At 44.0% G+C, this 27731-nt stretch overlaps 1 protein-coding gene across 1 annotated transcript; it reads left to right on the plus strand.

Moving 5' to 3' along the window:
• On the plus strand, positions 1-27154 carry vat1 (vesicle amine transport 1). The gene is made up of 6 exons (XM_034538769.1): positions 1-749; positions 5860-6067; positions 16557-16727; positions 17937-18026; positions 19746-19987; positions 23835-27154. Exons 1-6 carry the CDS (start codon positions 294-296, stop codon positions 24117-24119), a joined length of 1452 nt encoding a protein of 483 aa, XP_034394660.1. The 5' UTR covers positions 1-293; the 3' UTR covers positions 24120-27154.
• Positions 27155-27731: the final 577 nt, after the last annotated feature.

Consider the following 27731-nt stretch of genomic DNA (forward strand, 5'->3'; position numbering starts at 1 on the left):
ACAGAAGCCAATCCCTCCGTTCCACAGCTCTCCGTGTTTTCCAGTCTGCCTCAGTCTCGTCCCACTCGCTCTCTCTCTCTCTGTCAGAGCGCGGCGTTGAAGCCACTGATCAGCCCACTTCGTCGGGGTTTGTGTCTCCATACAAGACTGCTGAAAAAAGACGCTCTTACTCTCGCCTTGTCTTTTATTCGCAAGACAAGCTTTACGCGACGAAACAACAAGCACGAGAAGTATATATTTATTAAGGAAAAACTCTTTTCTAGACTCATCACTGTCTCTCATCTTCCTGCACAATGTCTGGAGAGGACGCACCTGCCGAGCAGCAAAACGCCGTGGACCAGAAGCAGGAGACCAAACCCGTAGAGGAGCCCAAAGTTGAGGCGCCCAAGACGGAGCCCGCACCCGCCGCCGCCGCAGCAGCAGCAGCCGCCGCCACCGCCGACGACGAGGCGGCTGCTACGCCCGCGGCGACCACCGAGAAGGTCCCCGAAGAGGAGACGTTCACCTACCGCGCTCTGGTGCTCACCGGCTACGGGGGCTATGATAAAGTCAAGCTGCAGGTGAAGAAGGGCAAGCCTGCGCTCAAGGCTGGCGAGGTCCTGGTGCGGGTCAAGGCGTGCGGGCTGAACTTCGCAGACCTGATGGCTCGGCAGGGGCTGTACGACCGGCTGCCGTCCCCGCCGGTCACCCCGGGAATGGAGTGCTCTGGGGTGGTGGAGGCAGTAGGAGAAGAAGTGACGGACAGAAAAGTAAGCACACATGCCTCTCAGCTCGTTCTCTTGGCGCATTAAGCCTCATTTTACTGTGTGTGTCTTATTGTTTAAGTGATGAATATGTGCCGCTACATCTGGACATGGGCGTGTCAGGCTTTGATCGCTGCTCAGGTGGTACTGTCTGCTCGTGCTGTGCAGTTCCATCACTTAATGCATTTAATGCGAATATGCTATTGAGTCAGGGAATTAACACGGTAGTATGTTAATAATATATATTGATATATATAGTTGACATTTAAGCTGTTATCGGTGCTCATACATTAATTCACCCGTGCGTAAAGAGACATCTTGTGTTATCTCAAAGTGGATGAAGCCTGTTATTGTGTTCATGCTGTATTTTATCTCTGTAGAAGAAGCCCGAAGTGTGTAAATGACACGAGTTGAGTACAATGAAGTCAGCAGTAGGCGTCGCCCCCTCTTGTCTCCCCGGTTTTCAAATTGCGCTGAACTGTGCGCACTTACATTGAGCAACTTCAAGTCCAAACTAGAGTTGCTGAGATGAAGATGGATGCATTGCGTATACGCAAGATTTGTGTTTTAAGTCTAAAGTCTAAATAAATACACATGCAAACTCGCGTGATGCTTTCCACCCTTTCAGCACCCTGTACTGCGCTTTGATGTGCGCTAAGGCGCGGAGAACTGCGTCAAGTCAACCAGGGATAGCCATAATTAGACCGGAAATAAGACTGCTCCACCTTCAAAATCAAAGCTTTAAACAGTTGCTTGAGTTTCTTTTGTCGTGTATTGTTGGCAAAAAGAGTACATGCAAGCTTTGGAAATGAAGGAGTTATGAGTATGTTAAACGTTTTTAGCCCACTGAACGAGCAACATTTACTCAAATACAGTGCACGTGTAGGCTAAGGTGTGCAGCTCCTCAGCGTGCTTAGGCCTTCACTTACGCCTCTTTATGCAACTGTAAGAATGACGTTTTTGGTGAAAGAAAAAAAACAATAAAAAGACCACCTCGGTTATAATTTGCTTCCCCAATAATTAATATGGGATTTTACTGCGGAAACTGATGCCACCGTTATTAATGTGGCTGACTTGAAACCGGTGGCAGAGACCGGAGTCACCGACGCCTTTTGTTACCGGGAGCGACGGTGGCGCACAAGCTCACGGATTGGAAAGGGCGAGGCGCGGCGCGGCGCAACACACAGCCTGGTGTGAGGAAAAGGAACAGTCGGCTTCTTTGTCATCAGTCTATCGCATCGGTTGTGTTCAGAAAATATGTGCAGTCATAAATATACATCACCGTTAAAGTTCAAATTCACAATGAAGTCAATTAAACAATCATTATAAAAAAAAAACATATATCTCCAATGTTCAGCCAAGTGGTGATTAAAAAGAGACTTATTGGTCGATTTATCACAGTGCATGATGAGTCACAGGCCTATATGTCTGTCTCCATGGGCTGCATGGCATCACCACAGTGACGTCTTAATTAAAACACAAAGCCAACATGCTACACATGAGCCAGTGATGACTCATGCCATTTGTAATATTCTCACATCAGACAGTTAATATCTGTGGATAACATCAGTCCATCAGATGTGTGAAGCAAATGCAGCATCAGTGATGGGAGTGGCACATATGCCAATTCCTTATGGATGGGGAATCTGTGCAAAGTGATATGAATTTGATTGGCGGCCGGTCAGCCAATAGCAGCCAGACATCATAGAAGGTTAAGATCTTTGTGTTTCTAAATGTCCCAATAGCTTCTTTCCACTTTGTTAGTGATGTAGATTGGATTTAAAGGTCATGCATTACACTCCCACGCACACACAACTTGTCATCAAGGCCTCACCCTTAGTTTAAAGAATTAAGAGCCAATCTTCCAAATGGATAGAGATCTCTGAGATCTTTTGGCATCCAACTCAGAGGGAACCTGCTGACCCTGATGGCACAGAATTTTTGGGAGGCTCATCACTCACTGCAGCTCTCTATCTGTCTGCCTATCTATCTCTGATTCGCTTGCGCGCACACACACACACACACACACACACACACACACACACACACACGTATGCACACAAAGACAAAAATGGGTGTGTCTCATAGTTACTCAACATACAACGTGCACACAGCTATGCAACCATTTATGCCATTTAATTAGATAATATATATATATATATGTGTGTGTGTGTGATAAGACATTTGCAGAGTTGATAAATACAACACTTCTTGCACCCTTATTGTTTTAATGATTGCTTCCTCTTGGGTTTTTATTTTTAATTTATTATCCACTGCATGCCTCGCATTATGTTTCAACAACGTCTGCAAAACAAGCGAGAGAGAGAGACTATCAGGTTGAATGAAGTCATGCTAGTGCCTCACCCAAAATGACATAAGGGTGAGTGCGGGGAAAAGTGTAACAGTGAGTGAGAGGGGAAATATCACAAATCACACCGATGCTCCCCAGATACCAAACATCAGCACTTTTCTTTCTCCTGACCCGCTTTCCGTGCTCTTCCTGTGTGAGATTTAGTCGGATCTGACCCATATGTTCTCAATTACCTCCCTCTGGCCCACATTGTCAGTCTGGTATTTCCTCTATTCCTCCTTCCCTCTCTCTAACTATCTCTTGATTCTTCCTCTGTTCAACGTGAATCCCTCCATCATGCTGCTCTCCCTTTGTGTTACAATCCCCTCTCCTTTCCAGACATATAGAACGTCCTCTTTCATCCTACGTGTCTCCTTTTCACCACGATGACAACATTAAGAGCTCGCTCTCATACTGTACGGGGCCTGTTTGCCATAAACTGCTGGGTTAAAATAAAAATCTGTCTGTTTTTTGTCATCTTTATGCATGTCCAGAGTGGTTTTAGCTAGCATGACATGATGATTTGCATAGTCAGAGGTGCAGTCAAGTGCAAAAAGCAGCACAAAGACCCTCTTGTCACCAATTATGCTGTATGTGAGAGCAGGGCGTGGCCCTTATCCCAGCATCACACAAACTGTGTCAAAGCACAGTAACACCTACGCTGACACCAGGGAGGTATTATGTTTCCTTTTAATGACATTTACAGGAGCCATGCAGGCTGTGTGGGTGTTACATTTAGCCTTCATCTTTTGCCTCAATCTGACTCAGGAGCTCTGTGTCAGAAATTTAGTTCATCCTTTTTTTTTCTCCGGTATTTATTTTGTTGCTGAGATCATCAAAGCTCAAAGCCTGGAAGCAGCTGACTTGGATGCCCGCATACCCCACAATTGAATCACCATCTGATTAAGTGCATTCATGTACAGTTAACTGGAAGTGTCTTTGTTCAGCGCTCCCTCACTCCTGACCCCAACTGTGACGACATGCGATGCAGTGGCATGAAGGCTGAGAATGGAAGTGCAAGTGTGTGTGTGTGTGTGTCACACTGTAAAGATGTTGTAACAGAACTGTCACAAGGCTCCTATCTAGATTCTGTGTGACTGACAGTAACTCACATGCTTTACGTGGGTGCAAAAGCATAGATGCAGATGCATTTGAATGTGATGTGTGAGTCATATTTGTGTGTGTTTCTGGTACAAGCCTGTACTCTCCCCGTCCATCGATTTGTGCCACACTGTACCCCCAATTAAACCCACGAGGTTAGAAGACTCAAAAAGACGAGACAAAAACCTGAGATGGAGATGGGCGAGAGCGAGTCAGCGTGATGGACAAAGGGGAGGAAAGAGAAGAAGCCCACGGTGGAAAAGTGAAAGTATATTTTTGAAAAAATGAAAACCAAATGCCTCAGACGGCAAGATGTGAGTATGAAAATGGAGAGAGAGAGGGAGATCTCTCTAATTGGAGTGGATAGACAGCGAGGCGCATTGCTCCCTCCAGACCATTAGAGAGGCCCGGGTGGAGAGGGTTTGTTCCCAGGAGGAGAGAGCTTGTCTTATGCTCAGCCATGGGGAAGAATCTGGCAGGGACTCTTGATGAGTGGAGGGAAGCCAGGGGAGAAGATGGGCCCCATTGTCCTGTCTCACTGATGAGGAAGAGGGGATGCGGGACACTCCTCGTAAAGAGAAAAGAAAGAGGGTGGTGAAGACCAAATGAGACAGAGAAGGATGAAGAAATAGTGAGGAAAGAGAGAGAGAGGCGGCAAGACCGAGACACAGACAAGACGAGGGACTAGAGAAGGGGAAGGAAGACGTTCTAAAGTTGTAAGAGGAAAAGGAGTCAGGAAGTGAAAGAGAAAGGAGGGAAGAGAAAAAAGTGAGGGGAACGGGACAGGAGGGTGAGCTGTGTCGCGAGGGGTGAATAAGGGGGGGGGGGAGGAAGAAAACAGGAAGAGAGTTATAATGCTGCAGTCATCTCTGTTTCCTGTGTCCCTCAAGCGGGCTCTCCTGATTGGTTAGTGAGGCGCCGGAGGGGTACGTTTACATTGAGGTTTGTCCTTCTGGAAACAGACAGTTGTGAATCAGAGGAGCCTGCACTGATAAGATTTTGGGAGCATGAAATGAGGCGATGGTGACTGTGGCGTGCAGCACGTTGAATGATGTTTGTGGCTTCCTCACTGTCAGCACAGTGGTTCTGAAAGATAGAAATGGCTTCAATGATACTCTGTGTATTTCATCATGTATAGAACAGCTATCATACTGTGGCACGAATCTAAAAAGCATCTGACATGCTAATCAAAAAGAAAGAAGAAAAACAAATAGAGCCACTTCCCTTTCTTTCTTTTTTTTAACACTGATTCTTCTGTCGCGTCAATATTTCCCTCCATAAAGTCGATGCAGTTACTACTCTTACTCTGCAGCGGTTTATTGCTTTCCCGGTTTGTTTGCACTTTTTTAGAGCAAACACTTTCATGTTCGGTGGCTGCATGTTTGCACGTCTATCGCCCGTAAACCACGCTATTACTGTATCGTAAGGCCGCACAGCTGCTACCTATTTTTTGCGGTGTTCAGGTGGTAAAATTCAAAATAATTTTCTAAATCAAATAAAAAAACATTATTATTACTCCTTAAATCAAATGAGCTTGAGCTTGAGTACCCCTTGTTGGGAATCCCGTCACTACATCAGGTTGCAATGTGTCCAGTAACTGGAAACACAGACAGAGAGCCCTTTGCTTTCCCCTCCTTCACATCCATTGTCTTCCTTCCGTTCCAGGTCGGCGATAAGGTGATGGTGATCAACCGCTTTGGGCTGTGGCAGGAGGTGGCGGCGGTGCCGGCAACCCACACCTTCCTAATCCCAGAGGGCATGGGGTTCGAGGAGGCAGCAGCCCTGCCTGTGAACTACATCACTGCCTACATGATGCTGTTCGACTTCGGCAACCTGAGGCCCAACCAGAGCGTCCTCATTCACGCTGCTGCAGGTAAGGAGAGAAGTACAAATATACAGAGTGATGCACAGTTTACACTCGTACACAAACCCTTTTAATCTGTCAATCTTGGGTTGGAAGTGAATGCCCCACTCCTCATGAAAGGTTCATTCATTTAAATGATGGTTGAATTAATTATACATGGATTAATAATTCAACCACAAATCTAAAGCAAACATTGTTTTACAGTCTGCTGTAGTATCTATGAATAACTGTCGATTTATGAAAACCACATGTGTGTCATTTCCTTCTCAGTATCCAGAACTCTGCTAACTGCTTTATGGTTAGCAGCCACACAAATTCATTTTACAACCAGCCTTTTGAGTAGATCTCTTGAGAATCATTTTTAAAAGCGTGTACTCCGACGTAAAGGAAACATCTTTCAATGTTTACACTACCAGACTTATTCTTTCTCTGCACCTCCTGTTTATGTATTTCCTTTCTATATGAATTATGGCTGTTGGAGAAGGCCCACTATTAATTAGTATGACATATGGCTCAGTGCTTTGCACTCTCTAGGACTGCACTCATACTGGAGCGCCTGCCACCTGGAACGCAAGGTCAAAGTTCAGAGTGAGTGGGTGGGTGAAAGATGGGGATTGAGGGAGTAAAAGCACCTGTGTTGGGGTGTGATGCACCTAGCCTGGGAACATTTGATTTTGCTGGCCAGCTGGAGAGAATGGGGCCCCCCAAAAAAAAAAATATTTCCCTCCGATCCGCTCTCGCTATCTGCCGATGTACAGCTTTCACTTTGCCTCTCGTTGCAACTCTGCCTGTGCAGAGGATGTCATAAAGGGATCCCTCAGCATTTGGGACAGTGTGGGCGTAGACGGCTGAGAGATGTAAGCGCATAATTAAACCTGAGCCCGAGACAAAATATGACAGAAAGCTGTGACTACCGGCCCCGGTGGATGTATACCTTAATATTCACACAATTGCACTGAAAAGGAATGAATTCATACGCAAGAGTATCATTCAACCGGGCTGTTTCCCCAGAGCAGCGAACAGACTCATAGTTGTGGGATTGGTGGTTTACAGTGGAATCCCAAATGTTTGCGTTCACCATATCATCCGGCTGATGTCGCTCATCCCTGTGAACACACATCTTGCTTTTCTGAGCTGAGTATGTATAGGAGGAATGCTGAGGAAGTGTGGGGGTAAGACACTTTTCCCCACTGGTTTGGTTGAGGCCGCGTCTCTGGTTTCTCAGGGCAGGCTGCCAGTCTTGGCTCGCCAGCTGTCCAGACACCAGTTATTGTAAAAGCACATTACTGAAGCCATGACCAAATTCTTTGCATGTGTAAATCATTATCACGCTGTATGCTCTACAACGCCGCTCCACCGACACTTTTAAAGCTTGTTTTTACCAGCTGTAAACATGAAAAGTAGTCCCTTTTGTGGGAAAAAGTGTGAGAGGTGTGCACTTCCTTCACCTCCATCCTCTGTGTGTGTGTGTGTGTGTGTGTGTGTGTGTGTCTCACTAAATGCATTTTAATACTGGAACTGCTTATTTTAGCAATATTGTGACATACTGCAAATATGAATGAAGCGGTTTAATATATTAGTCAATTGACAATCAACTTATCAAGCAAAAGTGCCAAACATTCACCCCTTCTGACTTTTCACATGCTCTGATTTACATCACTGTAATTTCAATATCTTTGTTACTCTTACTACCAACAATTAAAGACATCACCATGGTCCCTGGTAACATGTACCAACATTGTGACATTTTACAGAACCAAATTATTCAATATGTAATTGTTAGTTGCAGTAATGTATAATGTGTGTGTTTCCCTTTTTGACATAATATCTTGACAATCCATCCTCAATTCACATATATCTGAGATGTGAGCTGATCAAATCGTATCTTTACCTGAGGAGGTGAAACTTTCCAGTATTTCACAATCTTGCAGTTACTTTGAGATTACTTGAATTTCAGATGGCATTTATTTGACTGTAATACGTCACTTAGAAATGTAGAACACCACCAATCAACACCTCAATCAAAATTCCTTGTTTCAGTTTAAAAGTATAGTTCTAAGTAACACATCAGAGTACAGAGCATGTGATGGATGTTGATTGTGAAACAGTAGTTAACAAGTACTCTGTTTCCACTCAACCCTGTCCACACCCCATTTAACCACATACTATTCATTTGAGTTTAAATGTCTTCACTTTTATGTTTAATTTACACCCCCATTAATTCCCCTTCTCTCCCAAGGTCAGGGAAGGGAGAAAGCACCAACAGCGACAAGATAAATAAATTAAAAAACAGTCCAAGGCCGAAGAAATGGGTTATGAATCTAGAGAGTCTTCAATTTGGCAACGTATTTTATGATCGAAATGTATATGTTCTGGTTCCAGAATGAGTCTGATATTTTCATGGCAAGTTATTTTTCCCCAATATGCTTTGATTTGGACAATATTAGTCTCAGTAATTGAGTTGATAGTTATATATTCGGGATATGAATCTTTTTACTTCTGGTGGTGTGTTCAGAATTTTCTCATACACTGAGTCGGTGGACTAGGCAAACTAGGATTGTTAGATTTAGCAAAATTCTGCACTTGGAAATAGCGATACAAATGGGAATGAGGAATATTATGTCTCTTAAATATATCCTGTAGCTTCCAAACACCCCACCAATGTATAATTGACCAATGTTGGAAATGCCATTTTTAAGCCATAGCGAGAATGCATAGTCCAGTCTAGGTGGGGGGAAGAGGTGATTTTCATGAATAGGGGTTATAGCCAAATTGTGTGCGAAACTGTGCCATAATTTCTTATGTTGTATTTACTATCAGGTTGGATGAATATTTTCCTGGGGAGAGTGTTAGTCTAGAGTTTACCAATGCCTAGAAGAGAAGATGATGGGCAAGATTTAGCTTCATTTAGACACCAGCCTACTTGAGGGAGCTTGATCCAGTATATTATTTTCTATATATTTGCTGCCCAGTAGTAATATCTGAAATTAGGAAGAGAAAGTCCACCTTGAGATCGATGTCTTTGTAGCATCACTTTACACAAGATTAACTGGACCTGTTTGGACGGTTGAGGTACCATGATTACCAGAAGCCACGGACATATTCTTTGAGGAGCTCATTTCGATCCATTGATTTAATCGCATTAAGAAAACGATCATCCTCCTTTTTAATTACTTTTAGATTGTTTTGTCTCCAAAGCCCCGGAAACTTGCTTTTAAACAGATAACTAATTATAAATTACATACGTGTACATTTTTCTCTAGATATGTGGAATGGTTCATCGGCGTTGACCGTCTAATTAATAAACTGATTCTACATCATTTTTTCTCTAAACAAAAGTTAGAAGTCATATCGATTTTATTCATATGGTCCAAAATGGCTTATGTCTCACAGTGCTTTACAACATAGGACACTGTTTAAGACCCTTTATTGGGATAAAGAGAAACGCCTTTTTTATCGTAAAATAATTAGCGAGTTAATTAGGAGAGCTTTGTATTTGCTAGTAAGAGGATATTATTTTTGTACAGAACCATGCTAGCTGCTTCCCTCTGATTCCAGTCTTTCTGCTAAGCTAAGCTAACTGGCAACATACAGTACTTACAGGAATGAGAGTATATGTGTTGGTCCAAAAATGTTGCTGGTGCAGAACCTGAACAACAGCTCTATATGGCAACAAAAGAACCTGTTGAACCTAATGTTGTAGTGAGGGCCTGATGGACATCCATCCTATTCCCTCTCACTTCTCCATGGTTTCAAGTTTGCAGGAAATGCCATTTTAACTCATCAATAGCTCTCCATAAAGCACATAATTTCCTCAAAAGGTGACCTTTACCCATTATGATCAGGTGACCAGTGCAATATGCCTGACTGTGTGTGTGTGTGCGTGTGTGTGTGTGTGTGTGTGTGTGTGAGAATCAGCTGCCTCTCCCGTGGGTCCGCTCCTGTCCTCTTTCTCCAAACAATAGCTTGTTGTATTTCCTCCCATCGTGCCTCTCTTCTCCACCGCACTGCACATCTGCATCCTCCGTCTCCCCCCCCCCCCCTCCCCCCCCCCCCCCCCCCCCGCTCCACGCTCTCCGGTCCTCCGTAACCTCCTCTCCCTCTGCGTGACCTCCCCATAGTATCCGTGCCTGATTCCTCGTCATCGGTGAACGAATGCACGTTTCTCCTTTTGTTTCCCCCCCCCCGAGGGCTTGGGCGGAGGGAAGTTCAGCGACATTTGGATGTATTCCGTGGGTCTTTTACTGTGCCAGCAGCCTTTCCTCTAACCTCTCCCTGAACTGGTCCTTATGTTTATGAACCCTGGCTGGTCACCACACCCACACTACACATTCCTGCATACATATGGGGCTCCGCTCCTTCCAATGATGACGTCTCCCTCTGTTTTATTTATGAGCTCTCGAGTGGCTGCAGGCCAACGTCAAGTGTCACACATTGACGTGGAACGCATAATATAAATTAGGTGGCACTACGGGAACCTGTGTCATCAATGTATCTGATGCTTCATTGCCTCAACCGCCTCCCACTCTGGGACAATTTGGCTCAGATGTCAGAGTTTGTGGATTTCAACTGGATCTATCTTCTCACACTGTAGAAAAACATGCTCACTACTCGCCTCCTCTCATAAAGCTCCACAGAAGTGTGTTTAGGGTTTGTTTGTTAGATTTCACACATCCTGAGTGCTGTTTAAGCTCACCGTTCTTTCCACAAGCCAAATATGCCGGCTTCCATACTGTACTTTTGCAGCTGCTTTTTGCTGGAGTGTTACACCAGGTTACACTGATGATGTTCTGGAAACACTTGTGTGAGTGACTTCCAGCTGCTGCATGTGGGTGCAACATATAGTGATGGGTGATAGCAGCGACAGCTCAGGAGTTAAATCCTTGTTAATGTTAATCTATGAGCTTCTGGCTCTGGAAGTCATTTTTGGAACAAATTGTAAATTCCTGTTTGTAGTTCAACATTGAAATGAGGGACTCTCCTGGATAATGTAATGATACTATAGGTTTATGTCAGTGTCATCAGTTTGGAGTATTGTTAAGATATGTTTCTTACTGTAATGAAACCGGTAGAAGGCTCAAGTCAATGCTGTTGTAAATTTAGGATAATTCACTTTTACAATTGGAAAACAAAAAAATCTCTATAGTTCCCAAATCAATCCAAAATTGACCCTAAATATGAAAGGCAATTGATTAATTGAACTGCCCAACATTTTATAAGGTTTCTACAATACCTGATCTGTAGGTTTCACTCACTGTTACTGGCACAAACAACAGAATTTAAAATATGTGATTTGATTTTTCTTACTGAAATACTCCTTGGGATTCATAAATTACCTTCTCTTTAAGTTTATAGGCACTGAGACTTTTTATCAAAGCATATTTTCTAATGCATTTGCTCATTAGCAGGACTCCCGGCCTTGTCACGTAACATTGTCTGTGCAAAACACAGGACTTCAACTTCTGTCAGAGGTCTACTGTAAATGCTTAAAGCAATAGGAACAGGTGTCTGGATCTCTTGGGTTTGCTGAATGAGAGCCCCATCCTGGTGTTGATTGTCATAACTGCTGTCAGACCTGCAGGCAGGGCCTCGGGCAAATGAGCCCTCATTGCAAAACACAGTTGATTGTGGATGCGATAGAAAAATGAAAAGCAGAAAATGTCTTTAAAAGTTGAATGATGTGTGAGCTATAAGTGAAGAAATATAACTTTCTAAGTATCTAATTTTACTCAGGACTCACTCAACAGACTATCTCATCCACTCTACATACAATATACCAGTGAACAAAGTGTGTTTACACCTCTCTCTTTTATGAACCCATTGTTCCTGGGAGCCATGATAAAAGTCTGATGCGTCTTGAAAACGGTTCCCTCTCCTCCCCGGCTGTCTGCTCGGGAGATCTTACCCTTGTTTAGAGAATGCTAATTCAGTCTGACCACTAAGCGGGAGTCTGGGCTGCGTGGTTGAACCGTCTCTGTGTTCCCCGGGCCTGGCATCGCCGCAGGCAGATCAGCTGCACTGATAGGAGAGGGAAACCAGGGCAACCTCCACCCTAACCCACCAATCACATCGCTTGCTCGCGCTCTCATCGCTGTAGCCGTTGACAAATGACCCCCATCCACCCACCCCCACCCGAAACCACCACGTACAGTCGCAGGTGTACGTGAAACCTGTGTCAGGGCACCTGTTTGTGAGAAACTGGATGAGGGTGCACCAGCTTGTGTTTCATTTTGCATCTGTGTTCATTGCGAGGGAAAAAAAGCATGTGCATGTGGGTTTGTTTTAGTAAGCCGTGTGAGAAACCATACTTAATCACAGAGACCCCTTCACACAAACGCAGAGGATGTTTTTATTTTATTTATTTACCCAGAAACTAAAAGGGCCTCTTCTATGCTGCAAAAAGAGAAATTCACCATCAGAGAGAGCACATTAAACTGCTCTTCAAGCCCACAGTGTGTGCAATTCCACAGTCATCCCGGAAAAATACCACGGTTACATAATGCAGAGTAATATATCAACAGTACACGTTCACAAACAGCCAACCACAGCTCCCATCACAGAAACAGTCCGAGCTGCACAAAGTAGAAATATATAAATGTATTTGGTTCAGCTTGTTGATGTTGTAACGCAGCCACTGCGAGTTTGGGTAAAAAGAGAGGTTTTGGTCCTCGTTTGTATTTCATTCTTTGTCAGCCGCGACCACCTAATGATAGGTTAAGAAAGACGAGAGTCCTTGAGGAAATGTGGAGAAAAATGCATTAAAGAAACACAAGAAAACAACACGTAGCTCAGAGACGAGGGACCAGTCGTCTCTCTTCGATGTTGACAGTCCACATATGGTCACCGGCCCCTGAGTAACACCTGAGATCGAGGATCACGTGAGATTTATTAATCGTAACGAGGCAAACGGGGGTGTCAATTCTTCATAAATCGGAAAAAAACGTTCAGATCCCCCGCACCCCTCAACTCCCCGGGCCCCCACCCATGCTGTTGAGTTCTGGGTGTGGAGCAATAACAGTGGCCTCAGTGTCGGTCTGGATTCCACTGTGATTTGGAGAAAATTCCTCTTCACTCCTAACAGTCATGTTATGGTAGCCAAGTGCAATTTGTGCCAAATTGTGAGTATGTAAGGGTTCAGGGGAAGACAAACCTCGACTGTGTATCCTGTTACTCCAGAGAGAGAAAGCCCAAATATATAGGTGGATGCTTGTTTACGTTTCCCTTACTTCCATGTGTAAACAATTCAATTGAATCTTGAGGAGAACGAATTAGCAACAAGAATTTACTAAAGCTGCTTTCTCTTCCACGGAGGAAGAGGTAAGTGTTTGTGGATGGTCTTAAATCACGCAGCCCCGGAGATGATTCTACTCTTAAGAAGTAGATATAGAGGGAGAAACCATAATTTAGGAAACCAAGGAAACAAGGGTAACTGAAGCACTGGGTTAACGAAAGGTTAATATTTTACTCTCTGTGCATATTTGTGAAGATTAGCTGATACAAGCAGCTCCTCCTCTCCCTTGTGATCTGTGGATGTGCGTGTGTGTGTGCGTGTGTGTGTGCGTGTGTGTGTGCGTGTGTGTGTGTGTGTGTGTGTGTGTGTGTATTTGTAGAGGGAGGTGGGGAACGGTAAGGGGTTCTTGGCACAGCTCAGCAGTCTTGTGATGGAGATCAGGAGTTTGTTCTCAGGGAGCTGTGAAACAGGTACCTTCCGTGGGTAAAATAGTTGACTGGATACATGTTTTTACACACACACATTTTGAGGATCAAAGATATGATTATTTAGAATGCATTTTTGGGGGGATTTTGTTGTCGTCTAAGTAATGGTTTTATATTTTTTTAAGAATTCAGTCTTCCAAAAACGAGACTGATTTTAGCAGAGGTTGTTTCCCATTGCTCACTGACTTAATAAAGCAGAAACAGAAGGGGAATTACTGTGTTTATGACAGCAGCGTTAGTTAAATATTAATATGCAAGTGCCTGGCTGTAATAACGTGGGATTAATGGATGCCTCATCCTTTTTCACACCTGTATATGAGGGTTGCTATGGGACAGAGCCACTATGGGACATCGCTCTTAAGCCCCACTCAACATTTTCTCACTTTATTTTTATTTTTTTATCTTTCCTTCAACCTCACAAAAACAATCAATAATGTGCCTGTGTTATAACATATTTGTCAAAGGCAATAAAGAAATGTGTAAAAGTAAGCTATAAATCCTGAACAAATAAAAACCTTGACACACGCTGGCCATCCAAAGCTCATATAAACCGACGACAAACATATGATTGCCTTCAAATGACTCTTATATGGCCAAAGGAAAAGCAGTCTATGTAACAAAATGGCTCCCTTTGCTCAGTCATTGCCTGCAATTTGGCTGAGGTTTCCCTGGCAACACAAACTTGGTTTCTCACTGAGGACAAGGAGAGATGGCGCTGTGATGACGCAGGCGCAACAACCCTCACATCCAACGGCGACAGCCTAGAATTAGTTTTCTTGTCAATTCTTACCATCGGTGTCAGCAGGTGTGATTCTAGTAGCGATCTATTCATCCCACATGGACGTAAGATCACAGATGAGAACCTCAAATCAGAAATGTTTTTCATCTTCACACTGAAATTAAAGGGGCAGAGAAGGGTCTGTCTTCAAATTATTTGTATTTTTTTTTTTAATTTTATCAAGGGACAATTTTCTGTAACAAAGCTCTCAGTGCTTTTTCAAAAAGGTTTCAATAAAAGGCCCTGAAATTAACCCTTTTCCATTCTCATGCTGCATGTCCAGAGATTAATAAAGAGGATAATGTGATTTGCCATTCATCTTATCATTACATCTCAGTTCATATTTCTTTTAGCTAGTGTCAGTGGTGTTTTTATGTGACAGTGCAGCCTCAGAGACTAACTGCCAGGATGTCGTTGAGGAAATTGGGCTATTTGATTGGTTCAAAGGCTCAGAATAATTTTTATGCTGAGCTGAAGAAACCAGAGCTGCATCAGTGTCATCTAATGTTCTACTCATACAAAATATACAGAATACAGACATAATCATTCTGATAATAAGGTCAAACATTCAAATGGGAATTAGCTAATCACCCAACTGTAGAATGACTTTTCCAGTTACACTGAGTATGGAAAATAGGTAGCGGTCCGAGGAAAACATATTTATCTATTTTGGGTGATTATGAATTTGTCGGATAACAAACTGTACCTTCATGGTTTGAGAAAATTCTCCTAAATTTATTGTCACACAGCTGATTTAAGGGCGGATTTTCTTAGATTGTGAAAAGTTTTGACAGGAATACACAGGACAGCAAAGGTGCAATTTACAGTCTGTCATTTCTCTTCAACCTATAACCTCTTCAACCTATAAGGATAAAAGAAGATGCTTTTTTTTCACAAATGTCACGTGAAAGGATCAGAAATGTGATAGATTAGCCATACATCTTCCTCTTTGGTGACTTCAGCACAAGTCTAATCAAACATGCATATGCCTTTTTTCTTCCTGCCTATCTTTATCTCCCTGTGTGTGTGTGTATATATGTATGTATATATGTATGTATATATATATATATATATATATATATATATATATATCTATCGATTTCAACATTCAGTTAATCCAAACCAGTCCAGTAGCTTCGCTATTATCAAATGGATGTAAATGCTCATGTTTTGTGTTGCTTTATTCTGGTATCAGATAAGTCGTGCTCTTTACTTGTTCAGGCATAAATGACCTTTACGGATGCCTTTCCGTTCAAGTCCCTAAGTCAGTCTCCATTTCAAACAGGCTACTGCTTATCAGTAACATATTACTTCTTGCTTTGGCTGCCTTAGCAAACATTGGCTGAGGTATTTGCCTCGACTATGTACACACTTTCAAATAAAGCAGCCACACAAACACAGATATCTGAAACATTCACTGAAGCACACAGTGTCGCAGCAGTGTCTCTAAAAAGGATCTTGGACAACGGCACGGTTACAAGGAGCTGTGTTTATGTCGTCTGCGATAGAATCTCATCCAGCTCTCCTTTCGTAACACAACAGATACGACAGCTACATTTTTATTCCCTGTGGAATTTTGGACAGGTTGTCTTGAATAAGGTAACCAACAAATTAGATGTGTGATTTGAGCTACAATGGCTACTTTCTCCAGAGTTGGATATGTGTGAGCGTCTGTGCATCTGGGTGAGGGGGACTATTCTCCCCAGGCCAGTCCGACTAATGTGATTGTGTTTAATGCATTCTTTTCATACCCTTGAGCCAAACATGTCCCCGCTGTTATTGACTGGCTTGTTTGGGACAATAAATAATGCAAATCGCATTTACCTGCCATAGAAAAATATGTGCCCAATGGGAATTCTTGGGAGCCTTTCTGTTACGCTGAGTTTCATCATGGTTTTGGTGTTGCCTTGAATGACCAGTTAAAGCTTGAATGCGTCATGTCCTGAAATGTATATTCTTCCACAAAATCCTGACTGTGTATTAACCCTGCCCCTCTTCCTTCAGGTGGTGTGGGCATTGCAGCCACTCAGCTGTGCAACACAGTGAAAGACGTGACCGTGTTCGGCACGGCATCCGCCAGCAAGCACGAGACCATCAGCCAGGGCGGAGTCACGCATCCCATTGACTATCGCACCAAGGACTATGTGGAAGAAGTACGCAAAATCAGCCCGAAAGGTGAGTCACTGACTAGGCCATCTGTACTGAGATAAGTGCTCTAAATGTGGAGCTTGCGTGGATTGAAAATAATGGAAAATAAATAAACCAGTATACACTATCTATGATTAAGGTTTACATCAATATGCATTTATCACTGCTTCATAAGCAAATATTCCATATCAATGTATTCACACTGGCACAAAGCAATCCTATGTGACTGCAACATTTGTTGATCAGTGTTGAACAAACTGACAGTGAGATGTTGTATTTTCATACACTTCGGGGTTTTTTTCTTCTCATGACACAATTCTCAGCAGAGCTGGCTGCCATACTATACTGGCAGCATGTGGGGAGTCATCTTGTCTACCGAGGAAACTCGTCTCACAAAACTATTTGTATTTGCTATCAATAATGTATCCGCAGTTTCATGGAGATGTGGCCCTGGACTCGCTGAGAAAACTGCTGCTTTTCAGCAAAATGGAACAATGTCCAGCTCCTGTGTTCCTCACAGGATAGAGGCCGTTATTATGCTGATTTTTATAGTCCCCTCCTCAACCCTGTCTCTGTTCTTTGTAGCATGGAGCAAAACAGACTGACATTACAGAGACTGATAGGAAGACAGCGAGGACTGACACTCTAGACAGAATGTATCTAATTAAGCCTGAATCAATGTGCAGCCCTGCTCGCTACCTTTCCCTCTGTCTTTGGCTTTCCGACAATTCATCTGTGCCGTGGTCAAGGCAGAGTCCTGCTGTGAGCCTCCCACAATCAATAGAAGTAGGGTTTAACGGAGCAAGGAGGGGTAGCCCAATTTGAGGAGTCCCCTCTGGCACAAAGGAACATCATTAAGCAAGACATAAAAAAGCCCCAGAGAAACCTTCATAGTTAGGTTGCCATTCTTTACCATCTGTTCAAAAGGTTTGTTTGTTATTCTGTCGACAATGGACGGGACTGGACATTGACGGAGAGATATTTTATCCCTCTTGTCTTATCAGTGACAAGAAGGAGAAAATAAGAAATCAAGTAGGATCTCACCCAGCTCTCCTCCTGTCTCTCTTCTCTTGGCATACGTATGAGTTCCTCTTCGTGTAAACATGGCACAACTTGGCTACACCTACTACTCCTCGTGAACTCTGGCCTGCAAAGAGGGCTGCTGAGGAAACTCGGCAACCTGCTCTCGCTGAATTCACACCAGTAATAACTGTCCACTTCTCTCTTCTGCTCCAGGGATGGACATAATACTGGACCCACTCGGAGGATCAGACACCCATAAGGCCTACAACCTGCTGAAGCCAATGGGCAAACTCATCACCTATGGTAAGTAGTGGAACACCTGAGTGTAGAGCATTTATTATCAGTAGCTCTGGAGCTGGTTTGGCTTTGTTTGAATCCTCGGTCATGCAACCCAGCCCCTCCAGGAGTTAATGCGATTAGATTTGATGAAACTGGTCCCAGAATGTTTGCCTATTTCACCAGTTATCTACACAAAATAATCTGATTCAGAAACACGTTTATGAGCTTAAGTCAAATAAAAATCACGCTTCAACCTCCACAAGTCTTGTAACTGCGCTGGGAAAGATTTATGCAGAGCTTGCCCCCAGGCTGTTTGTATCTCTTCAACCGAGCTTCTCCAGATTACGAGAGTTTATGTAATGCGCAAACCCTAATATGTGGTATATTAAAGCTACTATGTGCCGTCAATCATTTCATCTGAATTCTCATTGTTAAATTAAGAAGAGTTTCATAACCAGTTCAGTAACTTTGCACAGCATGGTAGCAAGCACAACAATTACCTTTTAATCTAACGTCTTGGCTAGCCTGCACAAGCTAGCAGCGGACAGAAATACCCATTAGCAGTGCATTACTAAACAAATGTTTACTCTATAATGTAAACTCCACTTTATGACAGTGAGTAAGTTCTCAGCTTGTTATTTTAAAAATGAACTCCATGAGATCCTGGAGTATAAATGCTAAGTAAATGAATACAGTACATAAAATAGTTGTGGGTTTCCACTGAATAGAGCTGCTTCCTGGTGGGCAGTGTGACCTCTTAATGGAGCTCCATGTCCTCAGTGTGCTGTGTGTCATCTGTGGGAAGGCCTTTACGCTTGCTCTGTGGCGATGCCAATCTGGAACCAGCATGCATGCAACAGTGGGCGGGGTCGGCATCCATGAAGAACAGGGCCTTGCCTTTGCATGCTGCACAAAAACCCACTACCCAGCATGGTACCCTCGCCCATTCATCCTCTCTCACCCCTGCAGAACTCCTCCCCCCCAGTCCACCCCACCCTCCCGATCCCTCTGTGCTGGTTGCTTCTCGTCCAGCTTATCAGAAGTATGCATGGCGGAACAATGGGCGTTCTATCCACATGAAACCTGGAATGTGTCTGAATGTAGCAGGCTGGGTCCCTGTCTTCCCTCAGAGCGGGCTTTGTGTCCCCTGTTTCCCCCGAGAGAGAGACACAGAAACAGTGAGACCAAAGCAGACTATTTGCACACAGACTGAGGGGATAGGAAGGGGAAGTGGTGACAGTGAGAGCCAAGGTGCTAAAGAGGTTTTCAGGCTGGAAGGTGCAGGAGAGTGTGAAAGAGACGGAGCAAAGCAAACATGGCTGGATTTAATATTGATTTAACATACTGCATAATGATTAATCCGTTTTCTTATACCCTGGAAAATAAATGAAAACGTGACACCGAAGCCCATCACGATGTCTTCAGATTGCAACGGTCAAAAATACAAACATCTTTAATTTACGAAGTACATAAAAAAAGAGAAAGTGGAAAATGTTCAATTAAGTCCGTTTTTTCTGCCAAGTCAGTTACTAAATGATGCCAAAAGAGAAAAGTTGATGATCAGATGAGAGAAAAATGGAAAATTGAGAAAGTGGGAGAGGGAGCATATCATTTGATAGAAAATGAACCGGACCTCGAATCGATTCATCATCAGTAAATCAATTAGGGATTTAGAAATGTGCCCTGAGAATATACTCTTAAAATTGAGCTTATTTTTCTCCGTTCGCCCTCCCTCTCCATCAGGTACATCTAACATGCTAGCTGGCCAGAAGAAGAACCTGCTCGCTGTGGCCAAGAACTGGTACCATCAGTTCTCCATCCACACACTCAGCCTGATCCAGGGGAACAAGTCAGTGTGCGGTTTCCACCTGGGCTACCTGGACGGGGAGATGGAGCTCATCACCCAGGCCATGAACATCATCCTGGATCTCTACAAGCAGGGCAAGGTCAAGCCCCGCATCGACTCCACTTGGCACCTTGAGCAGGTCTGTGCCTTACTGTACTTTTACCTTTACCTTGAATTTCTGTCAGTCATTATAAGAAAAATATTTGTTTCATAGCTGTTTCTTATTAGTACTTCAGAGAATGTCCAACAAATCAGGTCTGGACATTGTCCAGAGTTTCCAACAAGAGATGTTTTCACCTACTGGAAATACTCCGTTGGGTTTAGGTGGCACGGATTACACCACGGTCAAGTAGCCGGTGTAACGAACCAGCCTTTTAAAAAAACTGTCTCCGACCCTTTCGGCCAAAACAGAATTTCACTAGCCTCGTTGTCTCTCAAGTGACCCCTCTTCTTCTCCCTCAGATGTTTGTTTTCTCACTGAGAATTCTAAGAGCAGCTCTATTTACACATGCGCTCTGTCAGACATTACACAGACATTTGCGTTTTTTACATACAGCTCCTCCGGGTAACGGCTCGATAGTTTCAGGGTTGCAGTGCATCTGTGAAAGGGGCTCATGTCAGAAGATATTATCCTCATCATCCACAATATTTTCAACTGATGCAGCTAGTTTTCTGGCCCCATGTATGTGAATGTACTATTTTAACTCAGTTTTTTTAATGTATGAGGTTGAATCCATACTCAAAGATGTATTTCCATTAAACAGCCTTAGTATGTGGGTTTCAGATCCATTTATGCCTGGTTGTTGGTGTGACTAAATACAACCCTGTGCACCTCAGTCTGGATGTCTAGATAATTCATTGTGACATAGGTGCATTTACACCTGAACTACAACCATTTTTACACCATGTGCTTACAACCCAGAATGCATGCAAGAGCCAGGTGGGTTTGTGTGTGTGTGCGCGCGCATTTTTGCTGTGGGATCTGCAGGGGCTGGGTGTGGCTCTCCGATTTAATAAGGCTCAACAATCATCAGGCGAAGTTCGTCCACAAGAAGCACTGTGTCTCCTCGAGGATAACTCACTCAGCCAGAGAGACAGTGTCAGATTGTTGCTGGCAACATTTTCGCTGCTAACAGATATGAATAGAGAGAGTGTGAAAAACACCAAGAGAAAGAGGGAGTCAGAGGCTGACATCTTCTGTTGTCCGAGTCAGAGCTGGCCAGTATTTTGGCTTGTGTTACTGCGGCCAGAGAGAAACACCTGCTGTCTTTCTCCGCCATCTGACGCTCTTTCTCTGCCTTGCATTCTGTCTGCTCTTTATATCAGACTTTCTCTCTGTCTTTAGGTTATTGTCTCCCTCTCTCTCACTTCATCTCGCTGTATTCTCTCCTTCTCCCTCCACAGTGTATCATTTTTGCTTTTTCTCTCTTGTTGCTATGGTGACATCCTTTAGTCGGTGTGTGCGTTTGTCTTAGGGAGGGGCCCTGATGTATAAGAAAGAAACATGGAAGGAGTGTGGAAAAACAAAGGACAGAAGAAGGTGTCCTTTAGTCTGGCTTGAAACGATCAGGTGTCAGACGTTTTAAGTTCATGCATCAAAGTCCAAAAGCTGGGAGGTGACAATTAATCAAATAAATGATCAATTATTACAAGCCGAGCACAAATGGCACGCCCTGACCCCATCCATCACAGCCCCTCCTACACACTTCGTCACCCTTCTTTTTTTGCTCCAATAAACAATTAACATGCTTGGACAATATTTGGAATAAGCATTGTCCCTCCCCCCTGTGGTTTCTCGTGGTTCAATATCTACATCTGCACTGATACGCAGGAGGATAATGGGCATGTGTGCAGACGCAAATAGCACAGTCAGTCCGAGATGCCTGGGAGCCAGGGAGGTTGACAGATCTGAGAGAGTGAAGGATAGAAGTGGGTGGAGTCATCGAAAGCGCCTCAGTTGCTCTCACATTGACTTTCATTCACATTGAAGATGATGCAAACAATTCCCCGACTGACCCCTCCCTCCCTTTCACTTTCAGCGAGGCGCGTTTCTCTTCCGAAGGACACCAGTTGCTCCCTCCGTTCCCTCCCCCCTCCACTTCAAACCCCCACACTCTCCCCCTCTCTCCCATGTGTCTGAGTCGTTAGGGCCACGTTTCAGCCAGGCTTTACGTTGCTAGGAGATGGCCCTGTTGCCGTGGCATTCGTTGTTAGGTGGTCTGCCTGCCTCGCGCGAAGAGAGGGATCGGAGAAAGGGGGGAGGGGGTAGGCGATGGAGACAGGAGGAGACAGCGGACAGAAGAGGGTGGGGTTGGTCTGACAGGGATTCTCCTTTCGTTGTAAGGATGACAGTTAGACCAAATTGGTCGATCCATCACTGGATGGGGGGTTTGGCAGATGAGCTGCCGACACTGATGATCGGTTGTCTCCATTAAATTCAGCTTTTTTACACAACCAAAACATCACTAAATGTCACTAAAGAAAGTGTACTAGTTAAAACATTGGATTAACTACTACTGAAGTTAACCTCAGTTTTAACCCACTGAGTGCCATTGTCAAGTAATTTCGATACACGGAGGGCATAATCCACTTTCCTTGTGCTTCTTAAATGTAGCTAACGAATTCATACTGGTTGAGCCCCATTAAACCGTTAAGACAGGAAATGATATCTTAAATGAAGGGCCGCACAAAACTCTCTTTAGTGCGATTTATTGAAACATCAACAAATGACATTTTGAGCGCGGCTTTATTATTATTAAATACAGCTGAAATGCTTTTGCAGTCAGATGTACTAAACGGAAGGATAACTAACAAGGAATTTTGCACTAAAAGTCTGTATCTTGTTATCTTTAACGCAGACTGGATCCTCATGTTATCTTCTGCTAAACGTTATGAAGCATTTCTGAGTACTAAGGATTTAGTGCTTAAACACTGACATTGGAATCACATTAGGAACGGATCTCTGTATGGCCAGTATGAACAGAAGGAACATGTACAAACATTAAAAAACTGTTACTTTCGTGCAGCATTGAAAAATGAGACCCTATCCTTCACTAATGAGACGTAGCACTATCTGATAGCCTAGGTTAATGAATGATTGATCTGCCGTGGCTTCATTTCACAAAGATTATGACATAATAATTCACATTAGAACCATTATTAAACTCCAGCTCCCATAAAAAAATGACAAGACTGGGGGGCATCGGTTAGCAGGTCCGTCTTTCATTCAGTGGATTGGCGGTTTGATCCCCGCTCACGGCACGCCCTAGTCGATGTGTCCTTGAGCAAGACACTTAACCCTGAATTGCTCCACGTAGCTGTGTCTACATTGTATAATTGTAAGTCGCTTTGGATAAAAGCCTCAGCTAAATGAAATGTAATGTAACAAGACCAAGATTGAACCAAGGTGTCAGATTCAACATTACACTCCATCATCCGCCCCTTTTCTTTCTGATCAGATGGGGAGCATATTTTATTGTAAAGATGATGTCATTTTCTAATGCAAGTAAACGTTTTGTTTGGTAGCACTGGGATATTAGATAAAAAGATGACTTTCTGCTTCATGTCTCGATTTCTTGCCTAGTTATAATTATAAACATAATATTGAAAGTATCTTTTTGCAGTGCATGTTATTCCCCGCATTTATTTTGTTGTTTTTTCCTGCTGCAACAATTTCATTTCCCTTCAAAGATTATTAAAGTCTCATCTAACCTAATCTATCTAATCCAGCTTCTAATATACGCCATATGAAAGTGATATTTCAGCCTGCAAAATGTATTATTAGTCTGTCATACCAAAAACAGAAGATTAGAGGCACAGAATGCAAGGGGGCTCATATCGTTGTGGAAATGTGTTGGTGGAACTGGCTACGACTGCTTATGCTTAATATATTTTTTCGCAATGACAGGTGTATTTAAACTCCGCCTTCCTTTCACTCTTTAATCTTGCTGTATGTAATCGTCTTTCACCTTCTATCCCTCCTCCAGGTGGGCGATGCCATGAGAAAGATGCAAGAGAGGAACAACATCGGCAAAGTGATCCTCACCACAGAGCCGATGCCCGAGGAGGAGAAGAAGGAGGAGCCCAAGAAGGAGGACAAGAAAGAGGACAAGAAGAAGGACGAGAAGAAGAAGGATGACAAGAAGAAGGACGATGGCAAGAAGGAGGAGAAGAAGGACGACAAGAAGAAAGAGGAGCCCAAGAAGGAGGAGAAGAAGGAGGAGAAGAAGGAGGAGGAGAAGAAGGAAGAGCCAAACAAGGAAGAGAAGTGAGAGGGAGGGATGGATAGTCAAGCAGACCGGCAGGGAGTTTGTGTTCTGGGAGCAGAGGGTGGGTGGGGGGAGGGTGGAGATGGATGGGATGGGAGGTTGGGGGTTGGAGTGTAAGCAAGGATTGGAAGGAGTTAGAAGGGTAGATTACAAAATGATCACACCACTGTCAATCGATCATCTCTTCCACCTCCCCTCCACCTCACCCTTGCGAATACACAATGGCAGTAATTACTCAGGCCTGGCTCCACCCACCTCCCTCCCATCCTGCTTTCTTTATCAAAATAAAAAAATGTCCAATCACTTGTAACGCCTTGTAAATGCCAAACGTATCTCTCTGCCTCACAAGAATTAGAAAGCAGCCGCAAAAACACTTGAATAATTTGTATTATTGGGAATGATGGCAACAAGAGAGCTGTGGAGGATTGTGGGTATGGTCCAGGCTTGGGGCAAATTACTGTTTCCTTGACAACCATAATCTTTGCTCGCACTCCGGCCCCACCCTCGACCCCCATGCCCCCCCCCCCCCCCCCCCCCCCCCACACACACACACCCACGCACACACCCCCACACACACACACACACCTCAACTCCCACTGTGCTAAATTGATCTGCTCTGACTTCCACCTGCCACCTCCTCCCCCACCCCCACTGTGCTGAGTCCCCCACCCCTCCCCACACCTCCTATGCCGCCACCACGACCACCAACCCCCACCCTCACACCCAACCATTAATGGGTTGGACCCACAGACAGGCACAAACACAGGCCTGATAAACGGAGAACCACACCCACCCACACGATGCTTTCTTAGTGTCCACTGCTTAGTTATGTCACGGAGGATGAGTCAGAGATGCCTGTGATTGGCGGACGCACCCCAGCTTTCCTGGTGATATTTGCACCACGGTTTTGATCATGACGTGCGATTGCTCACGTGTTCATGCTACAAGCCCCATCATTGGTTATCATTTGAATGGCCTTGGATGCATATATTGTATCAGTCTCTATCAGTAGAGAGAGACGGCTCCAAAAGCCATGCGTTCCCACGGAATTTCAGTGAAGTTATTCTAGTGACTGCAGTTTTGCACTTGCCTGAATATGAATTTCCCTCATAATGAGCCTTTATGCGCGATGCTGAATAGGGAGGCAGAAATCATTGCTCAGCTTCCTTCTCCTTAGTTACAGATTTTTCTAGCTGACCAACTGTTGGCAAGAAGTGCGCAGTGCCAATTAAGAGAGAATTTGTTTCTGCTCAAACAAGCCACAAATACACACTCATACACACTCTGAATGTGATGAAAGAGACACTGTCATGCTGAGAGAGTGAAGCGTCTGAAATGAGCAAGTTAAGAAGGTGATTATCAGGCCTTTTCTCCTCAGGATCAGGCTTTCTTCCTCCCTGATCCTCCTCGAGGCATTCCATGCTCTTTTCACAGCGACCATTTGCCTGTCGATCACCCTGACCTGAGAGAGGAGAATTCAATTCAAGCTGGCGTCCATACTTCTCCTCCCCTGCTTGTCTCTACTCAACTCTCTCTCCCCCTCTCTCTTTCCAATTCCCTCTCTATGGTCGGCATAGCAACAGGCGTCGAGCTCGTCAGAGAAGGCACTGTGGTCTGTTCCTCTGACTCTCTCTCCTCGTGTTTCTCTATTCAGCCCGTAGACTTGAGCAGTATTCAAACAGGTGTGAATTGTGTTAAATTATACTTTTAGATGGAAGGTTGTTAGTTTTGCACTCACAAATTGAAATCAAGTATTGACAATGTGTGATGCCAAAAACAGCACACCGCTCCCCATAGTGGCCAGTGTGTCTCACTGGTGTAACGTAATTAAAGTAAATCCTAAACCTTCATAATACATCCCGTGGACTTTCAATCGTTCATGTAGGAGGATGTCAACTTCAAACCATAGACAGACATCGACCTGCCTGCCTGTCTGTGAGCTTGGCCTCAGTGTTGAGACTCAGATGGTGACTAGTGACTTTGTAAAAAACACAAAAGAAAATGTAAAAAAAAAAAAGAAAAGACAAAAGTTGTTGTGTTAGCATGAGTGGCCTCCCTCATGTGCCGCGTGTGGTGTGCCATTGTGTGTGAAGATGTGTGTGTCCTCAGGTCGATTGTCAGGTTTTAAAAGCACCCCCCCCCCCCCCTGTCACATTTGCCCCTCACACTACTCTGCTACGGTATGATGTAGCCCCAACTGCAACCCTCCCTTCTTACTCTATCTCTAGACCCTCCTTTCTGATAAGAGGCCTGTGTTATGAGGACAGTTGGTATTAGTATTTTGCACTCGCTGATCTTAATGCACTTACAGGCATGCCAGTCGCACTCCAGTCCCACGCAGGCTTTGATTCGGCTCCAGTTTTGCGGCCTGTTTGCCGTCATCCACTCCCAGTGAATCTGATGTAGCTCACCGAAAGCACAGGTGGCACACACACACACACACACACGCACACATGCACATGAAACAGGTTCCCTCATTTTCAGCTTGCCAGTCCCTGCCCAGGCCACTAAAAATCAAAGCACTCACCAATCCTTGACCGCGGGGAGTGAAATGTTAAGCAGGGCGGAGTAAACTGGGCTGGAGTGCGTCCGCCACGCTGGTGTGGGGAGTGACTGTGTCCTGTCAGCCTCTGGTTAGTGTTCTGTTCTAATCTGCTGGGCTCCCTTTGTGAACCTGTGGACGGTGCCATGTGAGAAACAAACGCTTCGGTAAAAAAAATGAAGGAAAAAAAAAGATGTTTGACTTAATATGTTATTTTAATTTACCTTTCTATTTCTGTTTGTTTGTCTGTTTTTGTTATCCAAGGGTTTAAAGTTCAAAGCTCATACTCTTATGCGGGGACCTGCCAAACCGCACTCCTTTTTAAATGTGATGATAAGTCTTTCCGTTGGTCCGAACCATGTGTGCCAAATTGTATGTATATTCTTCTGTCAATGCTTTGAATATTAACTGCATAAAAAATATGAAGACAATTCTGTTTTTTGGATGCATTTTCCGTCAACCTTGAAGAAAAGTGAAAAATACAAAAGAGTTGTCACAGTGTGTCCGTTTTGTATCCCCAAATGCTCATGGGTGCTGACAGGTTTTTGCTGCAGTTTACGAAACGTTTTAACACAATTTGTAGTTTTTGATTGGTCTCAGTCGTGCTCTAGCATAGGCCTGCACTGTGCCTCTCTCCTTGCACTCTCCTTACAGCTTACCTCAATCCGAGGCACCTCCGTATTTATATCTTTTCACTGTGCTCTCACGCCATGTCGACCACAACAGGTTGAAGTGTTTACAACCATAATATTAGTATCGCAGTGAAAAGGGACTGTATATGGTGCATTTAAGGTTCAAAACTCCACCAAAAGACACAGATTCACTGAAATCTGCAAATTTCCTCCAAATCCAAAACTCCATGGTATTCCTCTCTATGGATTTCTATTCCTTTCCGTTTGTTTCCAAATGGCTTGTGTAGCAAGTGAGGGAGCAGATGTTTTCACACAGCTGTACAAGGATGCCAATACCGTGACACAGCTGCGCAAAACCACAGCTTATTGGCTGATAATAACTCTGCTCTTGCCTTTTAGTGAGCTGATCCCAGTTCACTTAAGGATCATTAGAGACGTTCC

Source organism: Cyclopterus lumpus, chromosome 8, assembly GCF_009769545.1.
Source record: "Cyclopterus lumpus isolate fCycLum1 chromosome 8, fCycLum1.pri, whole genome shotgun sequence".
Classification (NCBI taxonomy): domain Eukaryota; kingdom Metazoa; phylum Chordata; class Actinopteri; order Perciformes; family Cyclopteridae; genus Cyclopterus; species Cyclopterus lumpus.